Source organism: Urtica dioica, chromosome 4 (assembly GCF_054948205.1).
Source record: "Urtica dioica subsp. dioica isolate 48M chromosome 4, U.dioica_male_clone48M_v1_H2, whole genome shotgun sequence".
In the NCBI taxonomy this organism is placed as follows: Eukaryota; Viridiplantae; Streptophyta; class Magnoliopsida; order Rosales; family Urticaceae; genus Urtica; species Urtica dioica.
In genome coordinates this window covers 1,929,961-1,948,761 of record NC_142759.1, presented here as the reverse complement: position 1 = coordinate 1,948,761, position 18,801 = coordinate 1,929,961, and the positions used below count along the sequence as shown (strand labels likewise).

Genomic DNA, 18,801 nt, shown 5'->3' with positions numbered 1-18,801 from the left:
ATCAAATGGTCCAGCGATTAAAAAAAAAATGTGATGGATAGACTGATGAAACAGACAAATAACATTTGTTCCAAATTTTTGCTAAATGGACGGACATATCCATTTTTTCACCATATAACTAGTTATATCTTTTTGTCTTGTTATATTATTTCTATCTTAAGTAGCCATTAAATCTACTCATGAATTTTCAGAATACAAATATATATTCTGATTCATTTACATTTATAAAGTATATTTTAAAGTTCTTGTCAACAAAGTTTTTTTTTTTTTTTTTTTTTTTTTAAATTAGTTATTGTTTCAAATTAACTATTAAAAACTCATCATATTTCTTATTTATATATTTCATAATTTTTTCGTTTTTGGCTTAAAAGAAGAAGGAAAATATTTGTAATCTAAGATCGGATTCCAAAGAACAAACTAAATAACTTCGATGGTGTTAAGACCATTTATCCTGTTCATAAACACTATGGGGCCGTTTGGTTTAGTTTTCTAAACTCGTTTTCTGTTTTTAAATTCTGTTTTCTGATTCTAATTTTTAAATTTAAAAAACAGATTTAGAATTACGTTTCAGAAGATTTTAAATGTTGTTTGGTTATGTTTTCCATTCAATTGTATAGAGATAAAATATAAAAAAACTTTTCATTGTTTTATGTTTTCTAAACAAATTTCAAAGAAAACAGAAACATGATTCTAAATCTGTTTTCTGAATTTATAACCAAACAGATTTTCTAAAACTGTTTTCTAGAATTTAGAATCAGAAAACAGAAAACGGTTTTGGAAAAGTTAACCAAACAGCCCCTATCGTTTTCTAATACGATGATAACCACATCACCAGAACCATTTCATGTTCTGATCTAGTTTGACTTGAATTGCTATGACATTGAGGCTTCTTTTTCGAGATTCAAAATATTTTGTTATGCCTACTTTGACAAAAAATCTACCGCGTAAATTCTAAGTTAAAAATACATATGCAATTGGTCTACGCATCAGTTTATTGCATTTCTCTATTAGTAATCATTAATTTTAATAATTGGACAACATTTTTTATAATACATATTCTAATATTTCAAAATGGAACTTAAAAAAAAGAACTAGATTAAAAACTCTAAAAATTACATTTTCTTACATAGTTAAAAAACTTTAATATAATTTTTAGGATCGTTTCAATTTTAGTTCTAAACTTCTAATATTGAAAACAATTTGTTTGAAAATAAATTATGTAAAAAGGAAAAAAGACAAACCGTAATCTGATCTTCTATTTAGATTAAAGAAAAAAAAAACAAGAAATTTGTAATGGATATACTAATTAGGCACACGTACGTAGAAAAATACGTGGTATTTTTATCATTATAGCGTACACCATGATGTATATAACCGCTAATTAACTCCCCCATATATATCTCATCCGCTTATTTTGGCGGCACCAAAACCGCAACTTTTTCCCTCCTTCTCTCTCTCTCTCTCTCTCTCTCTCTCTCTCTCTCTCTCTCTCTCTCTTTCTCTTTCTTACAATCTTGCTAAATCACAGTCTCGCTTGCCTCTAATCACCACTTAAAATTGCACTGATTTCTCTCGCGTTCCTCTTAATCACCTTCCTCATCCAAACAGACATAGAAACACATATATATATATACACACACACTTACAGACTGGTCTAATCTAGAGAGAAGAGAGAGACATTTGTGCGGCAGAGAAATGGACGACTCAGAGACGAATTACGAGCTCTCTTCGTCTCTCTTGTGCGATGAGGACGATTCGTGCCTGAACGAGCGAGAGCGAGAGCAAGAGCAAGAACAAGAACAAGATCGAGAACGAGAAGCGCATTTCGTCTCCGAAGAAGAAGAGGACGAGTATGTCGAGAACATGTTCAAGAGAGAATCTGTGTTCTTCGGATTCGGATTCGGACTCGGATCCGAGGCTCGGACCAGATTCGAACCCGCTCAATCGCACGCGCTAGATTGGATTTTCAATGTTCGTCGAAATCGATCCCTCTATACCTAAAACCCATTCTTAATTGACTTGATGATAAAATATAATTTCTTCGTTTTCTTGTTCTTGTTGAATCAGACGAGAGTAAGACTCGGATTCAACTTCCGTACGCTTTACCTATCAGTCACATACTTCGATCGCTTCCTCTCTAAACGACCGATCGATGTGCGTACTTCCTAAATCTTGCTTCTGTGTTCTTCACATTATTGATAAAAAAAAATTGATATTAAATTGGATTTGTTTTTCTCAAGAACAGAGTGAGAAGGTTTGGGCGATAAGATTACTATCGGTGGCTTGCTTATCAGTGGCGGCGAAGATCGAGGAATGCCACGTGCCAATGCTGCCGGAATTCCCAGTCTCTGGCTACGGATTATTCGAGAGCAAGGCGATTCAGAGAATGGAGTTACTGGTGTTGACTGAACTGGAGTGGAAAATGGGATCGTTGACTCCGTTTTCTTACCTAAATTACTTCATCCACAAATTCGCTGCCAACGAAGAAATCTCAAAGGAACTCATAATATCCAACTCCGTGGAACTCATCTTGGCCATGACAAGAGGTAATGAACACAAAAGATTCACATCAAGAAATAATTTTCATTTTTTTGCTTCTTTATTTACTTATCAATGTGTTTGTTTTTGGTAGAGACTAAATCGAACCAATATCGTCCCTGTATTGTTGCGGCGAGCGCTGTGTTGGTAGTCTCTTTGGACGGCGAATTAACGAGAGAGACGATCGAGCTCAAGACGAACAATGTGATTAAATTCTGGGGATCAGAGGACATTGTTAGTTTCTTTTCTTTATTCTCTCATTGACATTATTATTGTTCTATTTTGATTAGTCCTCAATACATATTTTTAATATATTTTCTCTTACAGGAAAATTTGTGTTCATGTTGTGATGTCTTGAAAGAGATAGAGAGAGTGAGAAAAGTGAAGACACCGCCTCATGAATTGGAAATCTCTTCAAACATGGTCTCGCTTCCGAATCCTCTCAGCAACTCCGCCGCGAAGAGAAGGCTCAGTTTCAACGAGTCCGACGATCGCGCCAAGAATCGCCGGACATAGGCAAAAAAGAGATTTAAGAGAGGGAGATTCTTTATTTTTATTCTTAAAAAATATAGGTACTTATATTGGATTTCTTGGTTAGATTTTACAGGTTCATTATTGATTAAGCCACCAAATATTGTGTGTGGTTTTTGCACTTTGATGATGATTTTTGGGGGGGTTTTACAATTTCCAATACCTTTTTCTTTAAAATATTGTTCCATTGAGTGAAAGAGAAAAAGTGTGTAAATAAAAAGAAAGGGGAAATAGATAACTTTAGAGTAGAAGAGTAAGGAAGAAGTGAGAAAAGAAGCTACTGAAGTGAAGGCTCACAAGAAAGGCCAATCTTGAAGAGAAGACTTGTTTGTCTATATTGAGTGCTTAGTAGCATTAAGATTCACATTATTTTTACCATCCACTATTTTTTTCTTAGTCTTTTTTCTCTTTTGGCATCAATTTGTTTCATTCCTTTTATTCTTATCGGTATTTATTTTTTTTAATCTCAAGGAAACATTTTTTTTACTTATTATTGAATGTTAATGTTTACCCTATACATCTCAGTTGCAAAAACAGAACAAAACCCCTCAACTTTTTTTAATGTGGAAATGAAGAATTTTTAGCTTTGAGATGATGAGGAATGAAGAATTTGTTTGAGCTTTGATTTGATGTATCTTGTATTGAATTTTTTGGGGCCATCGGAAGAAAGTATGTAAAGTTGGACATGCATGATTTTGATTTGCTGGGAATGTTGGAGCTTCAACTTTTTTCTTCTTCTTCTTCTTGATTCAGTGGATTTCTTTTCTTCTAATATATATAATGGTTGTTCCCTTTTCACTGTTTAAGTTTTTCACTTTGAAAGGGGTTCATCAACATTCAAGTTTTAAACCCCTTTCACTGATATTTGACAAAGATTTTTTCTTTCTGTCATTCTGAATCAGAAATCCACTACTAGATTTCTAAACTAAGCTTATTTTGTGAAGCTAAGTTACTGTTGAAATGAAAGGGAAAAATAAAATTAGAAATAAAATAAACGTTTTATTTCTTTTATGCAATGCCAAAAATGTTGAATTGATTGTATTTTCCAACAATGAATTTGCACTGGTATTGTTAGATAGATGTAAGGAAATTTCCATTCACTCTCATTGACTGAGAAGAAAGTAGGACCCAGTTCATTTAGGGAGACATAAAAAAAAAAAAAAAAAAAACCCATCAAATATATCATGTGTTAATTCAAGCCTTAATTCATAAGTTTCATTGACTTTTAGAGCCGTGAAAAGTCCTTGAAATACTCTTGTAACCCGTGCTTAAAATATATAATTAGATAAAAATGGTTAAAAAAATTCTTTATTAGAATTACAGTGAAAGAAATGTTAAAGGGATGTTGTTGAAGAGGGAATCAGATTCATGGTCCAAAAAAAAAAATTGATGTCAGAAAGCTTCACTCTTCCACATGCCTTTCCAAGGGATTTCATTCAACATATAAATCCAGTCTGTCAAAATATATATGTAATGTAAATGTGTGTATGTATGTGTAAATATGGTAGTACAATCACAATGTCTACATTATTTTTCAGTCAGTGGCAATTACCATGCTGCCAACTCCTTAATTACAAAAACAGTCACCTATTTATATCTGCCGTGTATGGCCTGCTCTGCAGTGTTCCCTGGTCAATTATTTCATTTTAACCACAAATAAATAAATAAAATAAAAAATAAGAAGTGAGATCCTTGACCATTTTGCAATGTTAGAAAATGTATTAAATTTATGATTGGCTTGATATATATTATATATTTATTAAAAAAAAGTTAATGAACACTTCAATAACACAAGATCAATATATATATATATATATATATATATATATATATATATATATATATATATATGGATACTGATGTCTGGAATATTTTTTAGTCCGGCTGTATTGATCGGAATTGCTGCTGAAAAATTCATCGGCCAATTCAGAAATCACGATTATTTTATTGAATTTTAGCCATTTAAGATGAAGAGAAAATCGAACTCGTTTTGACATGTTTTCAAGCTGTACACTACTATTTTTAAAAGAATTTATTGTAAGAATTGTAATGAGCTTTGTTGCTCTTCTGATTTGATTCATTTGTTGAATACAAATTTTCTAGCTTCCAATTTACCGATGTCCATTGAATTCATTCAAGATTTGTTTTCTATGTAAATTTTATTGTCATGCAATTAAAAGTGCAACTTTAATCAACCTTTGCGGAATTAACCATTTTAACTGTTTTTTCGGTGTTCAGAAACGTAAATCTATTTTATTTTAATTTTTTTCCTGTAAATTTTAGTTAATTGAACTTTTAATTGGTTTTCTTTATCTTTACATGCAACTGACAACAATTCTTAGCTTCAGATCACTCAAAATTATCCAAATTTAACTGAAACTTGAACTTCTATCACTCAACAAAGTACAAACCAAACTTGGCTTGCTTATAGCTATGGTCAAATTGCATTTATGATCATTCACATAGTTCGTTCATGAAATCTTTAGATTTCTACTTTTATCTTGCATTATTTTTTAGAATCAGATTGCTGATGTGAAAAATAGTACACATTACATATGCGTGCCTCTGAAAATCCAATGGAAATACTTATTATTTTTATTAATTAATTTATAGGGACACAGCGGTAAGGTAAAGGTACAATCATATGTTCTACTTCTGCAACTAAGGTAAAATAAATAATTAACTACTACATAGTACATTTTTTCAGATGATTTTAAATGGTCTACCATTTTTCATTAATAATAGTATTCATCATGATATACGAGGAAAAAAATTATATGCACCACCACATCTATTCATTTATCTTCAAGAGTGGTATGGAACAAATAAATTAATTTTGCGCTGCTGTGAAATTTTATAATATTTATGTGTATAGTTGTATGATAAATCTCCATCAATTATTGTCGTTGTTTGTTTAGTCGTCACGTTATGTGTGATCATTTATAAGTTTTGATATGCAATTGTTCTTTCTTTTTTTAAAATGCAGTAAATTTGTAACATCTCATAATGTATTATCATGTTCGAGTTTTGATAGAACAACGCATGCAAGAGTGTTTCAATTATAAAGAGGAAATCAGGTGGGAAAAAATGCATGTGATTACTATAAAATAAAATTGATGCAGTTAGAATTAAGCAAGCTTTTAGAAAGTTGTGATCTTATAAGTGTTGACATTATTGCCAAGTTGGATGAAGCTTTTGGACGGAATCTATTCATCTAAAAAGAATATATTTTGATCTTTTTTACCTTTTTATATAATGAGATCTATGTTTCATGGCAACAAAGACAAGACTATCCCAAAGAAAATTACAAAGAATAATATTTTTAAATGTAATATTAATAAAATAGTGGTTGTTTCAACATAATAAACAAAATTTTGAAAAACCGTAAATTATTTACCACTTGATAAATACTATTTTCCAGGAAAAAAATAATTTAAACTGGCTATTCGTATAGTTAATTTAAAAAAAGCAATATCATATACAAATTTTCAAACTTCTTTAATTACTTAAGTTTTATGACGCTGCTTGTAAATAAAAGGAAAATGACAAGATTAACGGTTTTAAAAAATATGAACTAACATGGAAATTTAAAGAAATTGGAAAATACCAATTTTGTTTAGGAAAAATTAGGTATATAGATTAAAACCTATTACGTTGAAATTTTAGTCGAAATTCCTAAAAATTAAGATTATAGTTCAAATTCAAGCAATACGCATGCTCTACATTATAGAGACGTAGACATGACTATTTTTTTTTTTTAAATATTGGACTAATTAAACTATAATTTTAATTAAAGATAATTATTTCTTTTATTTAATATTTGGATATTTATATCTTGATTGTTTTTCAACGAACTCGACCAAACTCCACAACATGACGAAAACGAAGAATTATGAGGCGAAAAGGAAATACAAAACAAAATGATTGAAGAAAGCAAATGCATGACATTGGATTCTAAGTTTATATCACATGAAAATGTCTAATTTATGATTAGAATAAAACACTAAATGTACAACTTTAAAATTGATATTCTTGAAATTAAAGTAATTTACGGCTGCTTTTATATAATTGGATTAGAGTTTAAAAAGGTCCTGTAGTGTTTGCTCATTGCGAACAGCACGACATGTGGTTTTCTTGTGCAACAAAAACGACAATAAACCAAATCGAAAGAAAAAAAAAGTAATTATGGCGCCAAAATTTAAAAAACATTTTAACTCCAAAACGACTTGCGTTGCAGTTGAAGATCGGACACATAAAACCAAAAAATTATATGAGTCGTTTTTGTCGATTTAAAAAACAGCTCTTCTATTTCCCTCCCATTTCTCTATCTTCCTCTCTCTCTGGACGCCATTTTCGCATCGCTCAAAGCTTTCATGAAGCCATAGAAATTGGAGAAGAAATCCGTAATCAGAGAAGAAAAGGAAAGGATAAAGCAACGACGATGGAGAAGCAGCTCCGCTCGAGCCTGCAGTCCTCCGCGGACGATTTTCTCACGACGGCTTCGAAGTTTGCTCTTAAATCGTCGAAGTCGACTCTCAAATCCCTAATTCACGGCCTCGAAGCCTCTTCCGATCTCTGCTCTTCTCTTCCCCACTCCCTTGGCCGCTCAATTTCTCGCTCCGTCCAGTCCTTCGTAGGCGAAAACCCTAACCCTAACGCCGCCGATTCTTCGGTCACGCCGCCGGCGAAACGCAGCCGTAAATCTTCCCGGCTTTCCAAGACTCCGGATCCGGAACAGTTCGGGGATGTTAATAAAAATAAGCAGAGGACAGTGCAGAAGCTTCATGTCTTCGCTTACGTCACTCGGATGTGCGTCTCGCACCCTGAGAGTGTGCTCTCGGTGGAGGACCTGCTTCCCGGAGCTCAGTCACTGCACGATAATTTAATCACCTTTGATTCAGACTCGGATCTTTCGGCGGAAATTGTGAGCATGTGCGAGGATTGGTGGAAGAAGGATTGGGCGGGAAGAGAGTCATTGATCTCCCAGTCACTCCCGGTTTTACTCTCCAGGTCGCTGACCATGGCGAAGAAGATAGACATTCATAGGGTCTACGCCCTCAGAGAGGCCTTTGCTCTGTTCGATTTCGAGGACGAGAGCATTGAGGATCTAAAGCTTCTGATAATCCGATGTGTGGTGGCTCCGATGTACATGAAGGTGGAGGAGGGCCGGCGGTTTGTGGCGTTCGCGTTCGGGCTGAGCGGTCAGCTCCTCAAGGAGCTTCTGGCGATGATCCGGTCGCAGATCCCATTGGCCGGGAAATCCGCGCTCGAGGCTTACGGGGACGTGCTGTTCAGGGCCTGGAAAGTTGCGGATGAAAGCTCGAGGGATGAGATCGAGAGTCGGTTTCTCCAGGGGATGATTGAAGGTGCTATACACGCCAAGACTGAGACTCTTTCCGCTTCCATCAGAAGGGTTATAGGTGCTTTTGTTGACCAGCGGACCACCAGTGGCGTTGAGAAGCTCCTTTTTAGGCTCGCAGAGCCGCTGATCTTTAGGTCTCTTCAGGTACTTAGTGTTTCATGTATTTGAATTGTAGTTCTTCACTACTGCTTGTATGGGTTTAATAGTTTCTACTTTTCTTTTCTTTTCTGTTAGTAAATATGCCCTGATTATGTGCACTAAGGAGATGTGGCAAATATCAAATTTGAATCATCATACGCAAAGTTTAAGCTTTAGTTTAAATTTGGTCAAGCTTGACCCGGCCATATTTTTAGTGACCACCGAAAGACCTGTAATTCAGCTGCATGAACTTCCGTTTGTGGGGTTGTTCTTACATGATAGATGTGCGCGGTGAATTTTAGCGATCTCTCATACTTTTTCTGAACTGGATAGTATCTGGCAGTGGAAAAGATGAAAATCTCGATCACAAACTCATTTCGAGTGTGTGCATTTGTGTGCAGGTTGCAAATTCAAGTGTTCGTAAAAACTCGCTACATTTACTTTTGGACTTGTTTCCTCTCGAAGATCCCGATTCCACCAAGGAGGAAAAAGATACATTGCTAGGTACACAGTTTTATTTGGTGGAGAAATTACTTGTTGATGACCACCCAGACACGAGAGTTGTTGCAGTGGAAGGTTGTTGTCGCGTCCTGAACTTATTCTGGGAAATAATCCCATCACCGACCATTCCAAAGATTTTAATGAAAATCTTCGACGACATGTCTCATGATGTATCCAATGAAGTCAGGCTCTCCACTTTGAATGGTGTTATATACTTACTCGGCAACCCACAATCTCATGAAATTCTTAAAGTTCTTCTACCGAGATTGAAGCACTTGATACTTGACAAGGCTCTTTCAATACGACGAGCTATGTTAGATCTTCTCCTTGTCATCAAGAATATCCAGAACTTTCAGTTTAACAAGGTATGCCAAAATTATGCTCACTATGAGAAATGATTTTTTTTTATGATTATTTGTTGATTGGTTATATCGTACTTGCTACACAGGTTGTCGCTCTGGATGTCTTATTAGAGATTCTTGCTGCAAATCAAACCGATGTTGCTCAGAAAATTACAAAACTTCTGATGCCCTCATATTTTCCCTCCATGGCATCCACTGAGGAGGCTTGTAAACGCTGTTTTGCACTAATAAAAAGGTCCCCAATAGCTGGAGCAAGATTTTGCAAGCTAGCAGCGTTAGAAGGTGCATCACTAAAGTCCCTCTTGGAACTTGTCAAGGGGCTCGTCGGCTTACTCTTATCAGCCGAGAAGCTTCAGATTGATTACATTGAAGGCTTACTTCTCGCCGCTTCAAACATTTGCAGTACCCTCTCCGATGAGTCAAAATACGAAAGTTCGTTGAAGGAACTCTTTGTCGGTGAAAAGTTGAAGCGCCTTTTTAATCGAGCAACTGGTAGTAGGCTTGCTCAGTCTTCCATATTCAAAATCGCATCGGCAATATCGGTCGACGAGGTTGATGTGCTTCTTGATGGATGCATGGCTTTAATTACAAAGTGCGTTGGTTTATCTGGAGACGTCGAAAGGCAAGCCGAAGTGAGATCGGCCCACAGTTTGTTGTCGTCTTGTGGAAGGCTCGATTGTATAGTCGAAGTCCTCGAGTCACTTATGCAGAAAACGGCTTATCATTGTCATCTGAAGTACGGCACTGAAGTTCCGAAACTGAGTGTTACATCTACGAAGAGAAACAAGAGCAGTTCTAGTAAGATGTCGGCTAAATGGAAACACGTTGGCGGAAAAAAGCCTTCCGATTTTGAGGAAGACTATTCGGTTTCTGTAGGGATAGCCTGGCAGATCAAGGACTTGCTTCAATCTGAGGATACCAGAAAAGCCGTATTGGAATCTGAATATCTAGAATCGCTGTTTTTAGCTTTGAAAATTATATCTGAGATCAGCATTTCGCAGTGTGTGAGTTGTGAATATATGGACGTGTCTCCCCTTTTGGCATATACAGCTCTCTCTTTGCACATGACTCTTGAAAATATTACTGTTAAAACAAAGAACAGTTTTGGCAGAAAGAACAGTAACTCCGATTCCTCAGAAAAAAATCAGAAGGTAAGCTGAATCCTTTTTTTTTTTTTTTTTTTTTTTTTAGAGTTTAATGTCATGATAGGCTGTGGTCTTAATCTTGGGAAAAAGGTCATAACGAGAGCCTTTGTAATGATTAGGGATATTCTGCTTCACGTATATGATATAGTGAGTGTCCTTGTTTTGTTATTATTCGAAACAACTGTCCTCATTTAAATTAATCAACTTCTCTGTTCTGTTTGACGTTTGGTAGCTGTTCTCTCTCCTGTTATGATAAGTAGTCATAGACAATATTACTCGACCTTTTTTGTGTAGTGCCAGAGATTAAATGTTATTTTTTTTTGCTGGAAGAGATAACCTTTTATTTATCATAGTCTTTTTAATCATGGCACCTGAAAGTTTAAGTAGAACAATTGTGTTGGCAAATCGTACAATTTGTTCTTGATCAGTGGATTACAATGTCCGCCGACAGCCTTTTTAGTCGTTGATGTTAGCTATTACTTGTTAATCAAGTCCCTTGAACAACAGACCTTTTCAACCCGCTTGAATTTTCGCTCTTTTATGATTCATCAAGTGTGAGATGACTAATTCCAATATTGTTCTCTTTTCAGCGGACAGTTTTGGAACAGACGTTGCTTCATGTACTCGATTGTACGAACAAGCTTTTCGGAGCAGGGAAATCTGAATCCGAGAAATCACCTTCAAAGCCTAAGCGGGGAAAGAGCAACCGTAAAAAACAAAGGCCAAAAGAAAACGAAGGAGGTTCCTCCGGACAAAGTCATGCCGGTAAGCAAACCATGGATCATTGAGAAAAAATGAAACAAAAGTTACTTCTTTATATTGTTACTGTGTAAATAATACTTGTAAATGCACTTGAGCAGGGTTTGCAAATAAGGTGAAAATGCTTACAACAGTTCTCCAATTCATGACGGATTCAGCCTCAATGGGCTTTCCCTTCCATAACCACGAGCGGTGCTTAAAATTCGCCTCGGACTATATGCGACACCTCGGAGCTTCCTTAAGGGACCAACAAGGAGAACGTGCTCATTTCGAAGACGAGGACGGAAAGGATTCGATTCTGTGCCTGAAAAGCTCGCTCACCTACGCAGCGAAACTACTATCTCTGGCTCTGAAAAATGCGACACAGGATTCATCGCTGCCTCCTCCGGAGCAAATATTCATTCTAGCCAACGACATGCTCGACGGAATCACGGCTGTCGAACTGTATATGGGCTCCGGTCACGCCGCCCGGATCGCCGGGGCAGCCAAGCCGTGGCTGCCCGATCTTGTCTTGGCTCTCGGATCTCTGCACGCCATCAACACCGCTCACAGGATGACCTCGCTCGATACAATCTTCGCCGGCCATTTTCCGTCGTGGATTTCGGTTCTGGCGAAGACCGAGATACCCAAGATCGCAAAGACCGGATCCGAGAACGAGGACGAGGACGACGATCACGTCGTCCCGGAGGAGTGCCCGGTCTCTAGGAAGATCGCGGAGATGAGTCTCGCGTTGGCAAAGCGAAGCCCCGTCTTGGTCGACGCTTTCGGAGAAGTTTTCTTGGTCGGGTCTGGGGTCGGGCTGGAGCGGAGGGATTACGTGGTGGCATTGGGACTCGTGCATTTCGTGTGCACGAAGATGTTCGGACCCGGCAAGAGAGAATGGGGTGTTGCGATGATGGCTTCTCTGAAGGACTTGTACCCCAAGATAGTAGGGCTCGTGGAAGAAGAAGAGGACGACGATGAACGAGAAAAGCTTGAGAGTGTTAGGGTTTTGCTCGAACCGATTTGGACGCATCATCTTTATCAAACCGGTAATCTTTTTGACGAGCAGGAGGATTGAATGTATGAATATATTTACATTTTCGTATTATATTTTGTACATGTACGTGAATGATGTTGAAATCCCAGAATTTCTTCAACGTGATGTTTTTTTTTATAAAACCTTGCCATGATAAAGACCATAGTATTGGGATAATTATAGAAGGTCATACAAGAAGTCATCATCCAAGTTAACAAAATATGAGAGAACGTTTTTACATTTCAATCATGTGTATGAATAATAACAGGGAAAAAGAGAAGTAATAAACAAAATAAAGATACTAGAGTGGAAGCATGAAAATAGAACTTGACAGACATGCTTTTGAAAAAATGGCTGCAAAAGTTAGCATAACTATCTAAATGGGCTCCTATTCTTCGGATGAACAAGTGTCTTCCACGGTTTCTCGGGAGGAAGAATTTTGAGGACTCTGGTAATCTCTAATTTAAATACTATACTGAATATTTAATTAACACGAAGAAAAATAATTGCGAGCTAAAGAAATTATTTAAAATCTGGAGAGGTTTCAAACAGGAATCATCTTCAAAGCGGCGGCCACAGGCATCCCCAAAAAGCCGACAAAGACGCTGAAAAACCACTGCGCTGATGTCAGCGGAGTCGTGTTCGCGAACGTGCCGAGGAACTCGATGATTATGACCTGGAACACGGCGGTGGCTGTGAGAACTACCACGAACACGTAGTTGTCCAAAATGCCCCTGAACACGTTTATCTCTTCCATTTCTCGCGAGCTTATCTCGTTAAACACCTGCCACAAAAATACAGTTATACAATCATCCAAGTACTTAACAAAAGATAAGACATAGATACATAAAGTGGTAAGAAAAAAAGTGGAACCTGGCAAAAGACGAAGGAGTTGAAGATGAGTGTGTTGAGGATGAGATCGGAGGCTGGGCCGGATAGGGCGAATATGTCCTTTCCTTTGGACTGAAGAATCCAAATGACGGTGAACTGGTAAAGAGATTGGCCGAAGATGTTCCTCCACATGACGTTGGTGATGAAGTTTCCTTTCCTTCCGACGGGCTTGCGCTTCATCAGATCGTCCGTGGGAGGCTCCGTGGCAAGAGCCAGAGCTCCCAGCGTGTCCATTATCATGTTCACCCACAGGAGTTGAACCGCCGTGAGCGGAGCGCTACCTGGACCCCAGTTGAGTATCATACAACATGTTATATTTTAGAAAGTATTTTTTAAAGGTTTTTATGGCGCGAATATTAGATTAATTAACGTGCTAATGTTATTTGGGTCATTGAACTAAATTCTTTTTCTTCCTGAATTACAGTACTTTACGTATTTTCTTTTTCATATTAGATTTTGTAATATAATTTATCCCTTCAGACTTATATTTTTCAAACTTAAATTTTTGAAATTGGATTTTGTTTAAATACTACTATTTCAAATCATAAAGAAGTTATTTAAGTTTATGAATATGCTTTTAAATGTTTATGCGTTGACTATTTTGTTCACACAAATAGTTTTAAGAACAAAAGTAGTAATTACATCATAACATAGGCTTAGAGACTATTTGAGCTAAAAAAGTTAAAATGAAAACAAAAACCTTTTACAGATTAGATTGAGACAATGTTGAGAAATTTACCTGTCAAACAAGCTGAAGAGAAGTTCACAATCAATGCAACCACATTAACGGTCAGCTGAAACTGAACGAACTTTTGAATGTTTATGTAAACCGAACGCCCCCATTTTGCGACGGTGGCGATCGTAGTGAAGTTATCGTCCAGAATAATCACGTCCGCGCTCTCTTTAGCGACCTGAGATATTTTCACAATAAACTCCGTAAATATCCACACACAATTCTATACAAACTAGAAAGAAAGAAGAAAAACCAAACACACCTCAGTTCCGGCGATTCCCATGGCGAGTCCAATATCGGCCTCGTGGAGAGCCGGGGCGTCGTTGGTCCCGTCCCCAGTGACGGCGACGACCTCATCGAAGGTGGTCCTCAAATGCTTGACGAGCAAGTGCTTGTCCAGCGGGGACGAGCGAGCCATGACCTGAATCTTGGGCACGAGCTCCATGAGCTCCTCGATCTTCTTCTCCCTGAAGACGGGCCCCTCGATGGCGATCCCGTCGTCCGTCAAGATCCCGCACTCCCTCGCGATGGCTTTGGCCGTGTTTATGTTGTCTCCGGTGACCATCCTCACCATGATCCCCGCCGCCCGGCACACCGCCACCGACTCCTTCACCCCCGGCCGCACCGGGTCCTTGATCCCCACGATCCCGATCAGCGTGTACCCCGAGCTCGGAATGTTGTCTCGCCCCGAGAATCCCGACGGTAACTCCATGTACGCCAGGCACAGAGTCCGGAGAGCCTCGCCGGCGAAGGTGTCGATTGTTGAGCTCAGGAAACGGATGGAGTCTTCGTCCAGCGGGACGATTTTGCCCTCGGGATCGATGACCTTGTCGCAGTGTGCCAGGACTATCTCCGACGCGCCCTTTGTGTGGGCTCGCAGGCCTGTTTTCACAATAATGATTCTTCGTAAATTACCCACTTTATATGTTTTTTAGTTAATTTTAATCGCTGGTTTATTTATTGTATACCTGCATTGTCGCCGGGGAGCTCGACGACCACGCTCATGCGCTTCTTGGTGGAGTTGAAGGGCTCGACTTTCACGATCTTGGTGGATCGCCGCTCGGCTTGGAAGTCTCCGGCGAGAGAGGAGAGAGCGAACTCGAGGAGGGCGGTCTCAGTCGGGGAGCCGAGAATCTCTCGGTTCCCGTCTTGCCCGATCACAACTTCCCCGCCGGTGTTGGCGAATATCGACTGGACGAGGAGGTCCGCGCCGGGGAGCGAGTCGGAGACGGAGCCGACGTCCCTGACTTTCATTCCGACGCAGGATTTCACGACGGTCATGTGGTTGGTGGTGAGAGTCCCGGTCTTGTCGCTGCAGATCGTGGTTGCCGATCCCATGGTCTCGCAGGCCGCGAGGTGTCTCACGAGAGCTCTGTCGTTCATCATCTTCTTCATCGCGAAAGCCAGGCTGAGAGTCACCGCCAGAGGAAGCCCCTCCGGGACCGCCACCACCACGATGGTCACCGCAATCGCGAAGAATTCAAGAAGCTCCAAGGCCTCGTCGCCGTTCCAGCTCCAGTAGCTTCCCTCAGCGATCTTCCGACCGACCAGTCCCCGGACAAGCACGGCGAAAGTCACCACCGCGAAGAACAGTCCGATCTTACCGATGATGGTCGCGACTCCGTTGAGCTTCACTTGGAGTGGTGTCTCGTCGTCGCCGCCTTCGCTGAGAGTCGCCATTAATTTTCCCCACTGAGTTCTCATCCCGACGGTGGTGATCATCATCTTGCAAGAGCCGTCCTGGACTTTGGTGCCGGAGAGGAGGAAGGGGCTCTCGGAGGAGGCCATCACCGGCTCGCTCTCCCCGGTGAGGCTCGACTCGTCGATGAGGACGGAGAATCCCGAGACGAACAGTCCGTCCGCCGGAACCTGGTCGCCGATCGAGAGGTGGACCAGATCGCCCGGAAGGAGGTCGTAGATCGAGATCTTCTGTCTGAACCCGTTTCTGGTCACGTGTACGGAGATCTTCTTCTTCTCTTTGTCCAGGTCCTTGAACTGCAGAGACTGACGGTAATCGCTCGTGGCCGTGACGAACACGACGAGAAGAATACTGGCGGCGATTCCGAGGCCGTCGTGCGAGCCTTTAGGCCAGCCCTCGGTCGCTATTCCGACGACGAGAGAGACCAGAGCGCAGACTCCGAGGATCATCAGAGTCATGTCCTGGAGTGCTTCCCACACGAACAGCCAGAACCCTCGGCTCTGGCTCTCCGTGAACTTGTTCAGGCCGTACACGGCGGATCTCCGGCCCAGAGCCTCGGCGTCGCAGCCGATCCCGTCGGAGGTCGAGGTCGAGAGCTTCGCGGCGATTCCGTCCACTCCGCCGTGAAACTTGAGCTTCTTCAGGTCGTGGCCTTCCACGATCGATCCCAATTCGTCGCCGCATATCTGAAACCCGGCCGATTCGACTTCCTCCGGCACCGTGTAGTCGCTAGGTTGAACTCCTGCGATATTACAACCAATCAACAAACATAATATTTCATATATATATGGCGCTCAAGATATATTACCTTTGATGAATGTAAACGCGGCTTTTGAAACCAGAACAGCGATCCGTAATTTCTCCTGAAGTATGAAACAGAATGATATGATCATGAATCTTCAAGGAGAACAGTAATGAAGGTTGATTGTATATGTATAGGTATATTGCGAGACCTGGTTGGTTTTGCGCATAGATTCGGCTTCGAATCGCTTGGAGAGATTGGCAGTGAAACGAAACCTCCGCTTGGGATTCTTCACAACTCCGCACACCTCTCTCCATCTCTGCAACGCCTCCGACGAAGAGTGCTTCGCCTTCACCGCCCCGAAATCGTCCTTTAGAAAGCTCTCCATTTCGCCACTATGTTATCCGATCTATTGCTTCGATTACCGAGTATTGTTTATTTATGTTATCTTCTTATAAGGTTTGAAAAAAGGGAGTTTGTTTCTCTCTCTTGTCGTTTCTTTCTCGGGAATTTTAAAAGAAAATGGAAATGCCGTGGAATTTATTCGGTAAGTTGATCAGGTACGCAAGGAAGTTTCCGAGCCATTTCTGTAAAGTTTCGTTTTCTGACACTGTTGACCGCGAAGCTTAACGCCAAAGCGAAATTGATCAACAATGGCTGTTTCCGTTTAAGAAAGATTTTTTTTTTCAGATTCGGATTGATCGGAGGAAGAAGAATAAGAGAGGAACGAGTAGCAATCGATGATCCGGTTTTCAATGTATTATTATATATATACGTGGTAACGGTCAGCTTTGGTTTCTTATTTTGTTCCTATTATATTGGACGATTTGGACCCACGACTCTTCATTTAACTCTTCGTTTCAGTATTTTTTTTTTTTTTCAGGGAATATGTTTCTTTTTAATCACACATGTTTTGTTTTGTTTTGTTTATGTTAACAAAATGTTGAACCGGCGTAATTCATTTTGAACTATTGATTTAAATAATAATAATAATAAAAACTAGCGATTGACAGTCACGAATTCAACAACTTTATGTGACTACACTTCCAACTATTATCCTTTTTCTTATGAGAACATGCGTGTTAAATAAATTTCAGCTGTTTGATCCATCATAAACAAGTTTATATTCAGAGATTAATGCTACATAAATATTCATATAAGCATCCATGAAGCTAGGTGGAGGCGAGGATGGATTAACCCTTTATAGCTAATTATAAGTATATATAACCCTAGGTAATTTAATCATGTTCATAAAAAAAAACAGATAAATATAAATATTGCAAGTTGAGTGAAGTTCATGTCTTTCTCCTAAAAAAAGAAAAAAAAATGTAATGTAGTGAATTGAATAAGGCAAGTTTAATGCTTTAACGACCATTGTTGGCAAAATTGTACGTATATTTAATTCACTCGTTTTATACATATCCATTTTTTAGTAACTTTTAATGGAGTTATTAATGTCCTTTCGCAATTATTTTACCACGTGATATCATAAAATTCATAATTAGATCTATGTAATATACAATTTTTATTTATTAAGCATGAATGTAATATACAATCTATGTAACACACACAAACAAGTTACATAATTTCAGTTAAGGTATATGATTTCACAAATTTTAATCGTGCCTTCAAAATATTTAATCTATAATCTAAACAGGCAATAAAATGTTTGAAGTCTAGTCATCTGCAACGAAAAGGCAACGAAGTGTCAAAATATTTAATCATGTTTTCTCACTTCTTTAACCACTCTTTTTTGAACCAGAAGAAGAAAAAAAGAAGAAGCGAAAAACAGTGACGGTGGTGATAATGACGATCGACGACGAAGCCACCTTCCGATCGTCAATCAAAGACTTGCAAGCTGCTCTTCTCGTCCTCAGATTCCACGGTCTCGCTTTGATTTCCGTCCTTCGCCGTCAAAGCATTTGTCAAATGCGTCGCACCGTCGTATTCCGAGTCGTCCTACGTCTTCTCGGTGACGTCGTCTCTGAAAATCACTTCCTTCATCTTCGTCGCGGCGACTTCAAATTGCCGAGAAGCTTCTCCCTGCCGACTGTGATATCGTCGTCTTCTTCCTCCTATCCAACGCAGAGGCTCTTCCTCCTCTTCGTCGATTCCCTACGTTCATAGGCAATCAGAGAGAATTTTGGTCCTGAACCCTCGGATCGACGCTGAGTTTCGTTTTCGGCCCCGAAATTTCATAGGCTTCCCCGCCGGCGTCGCTGTTGTCGTTCTCACCGCCGAGAGGTTGAAGCTCGGAGATTGAGAAGGAGAATAACATCACACCAGTAGAGATTGTTCGTCGTCGCCGGAATCGATAGCCTGCCGCGTCGGAGAATATGTGATTGTAGCACCACCGATCGGATCGCGGACGAGAGTCTGAAG

The 18,801-nt window shown here is 39.4% G+C and overlaps 3 protein-coding genes across 3 annotated transcripts; 2 read left to right on the top strand and 1 right to left on the bottom strand.

Moving 5' to 3' along the window:
* Positions 1 to 1,269: 1,269 nt before the first annotated feature.
* On the top strand, positions 1,270 to 3,737 carry CYCD5;1 (cyclin d5;1). The gene is made up of 5 exons (XM_089611065.1): positions 1,270 to 1,971; positions 2,068 to 2,154; positions 2,246 to 2,546; positions 2,633 to 2,772; positions 2,866 to 3,737. The coding sequence occupies exons 1-5, from the start codon at positions 1,696 to 1,698 to the stop codon at positions 3,052 to 3,054; spliced, it is 993 nt and encodes a 330-aa protein (XP_089467191.1). The 5' UTR covers positions 1,270 to 1,695; the 3' UTR covers positions 3,055 to 3,737.
* Positions 3,738 to 7,368: 3,631 nt separating this feature from the next.
* HEB1 (ARM repeat superfamily protein) lies at positions 7,369 to 12,412 on the top strand. Its single transcript, XM_089612332.1, has 5 exons — positions 7,369 to 8,575; positions 8,971 to 9,435; positions 9,519 to 10,583; positions 11,168 to 11,342; positions 11,438 to 12,412. The coding sequence occupies exons 1-5, from the start codon at positions 7,511 to 7,513 to the stop codon at positions 12,394 to 12,396; spliced, it is 3,729 nt and encodes a 1,242-aa protein (XP_089468458.1). The 5' UTR covers positions 7,369 to 7,510; the 3' UTR covers positions 12,397 to 12,412.
* Positions 12,413 to 12,544: 132 nt separating this feature from the next.
* LOC149399153 (calcium-transporting ATPase 2, plasma membrane-type-like) lies at positions 12,545 to 17,187 on the bottom strand. Its single transcript, XM_089612333.1, has 7 exons — positions 16,631 to 17,187; positions 16,486 to 16,540; positions 14,947 to 16,419; positions 14,241 to 14,860; positions 13,985 to 14,156; positions 13,228 to 13,526; positions 12,545 to 13,138 (listed from the first exon to the last, which is right to left on the bottom strand). Exons 1-7 carry the CDS (start codon positions 16,805 to 16,807, stop codon positions 12,899 to 12,901), a joined length of 3,036 nt encoding a protein of 1,011 aa, XP_089468459.1. The 5' UTR covers positions 16,808 to 17,187; the 3' UTR covers positions 12,545 to 12,898.
* Positions 17,188 to 18,801: the final 1,614 nt, after the last annotated feature.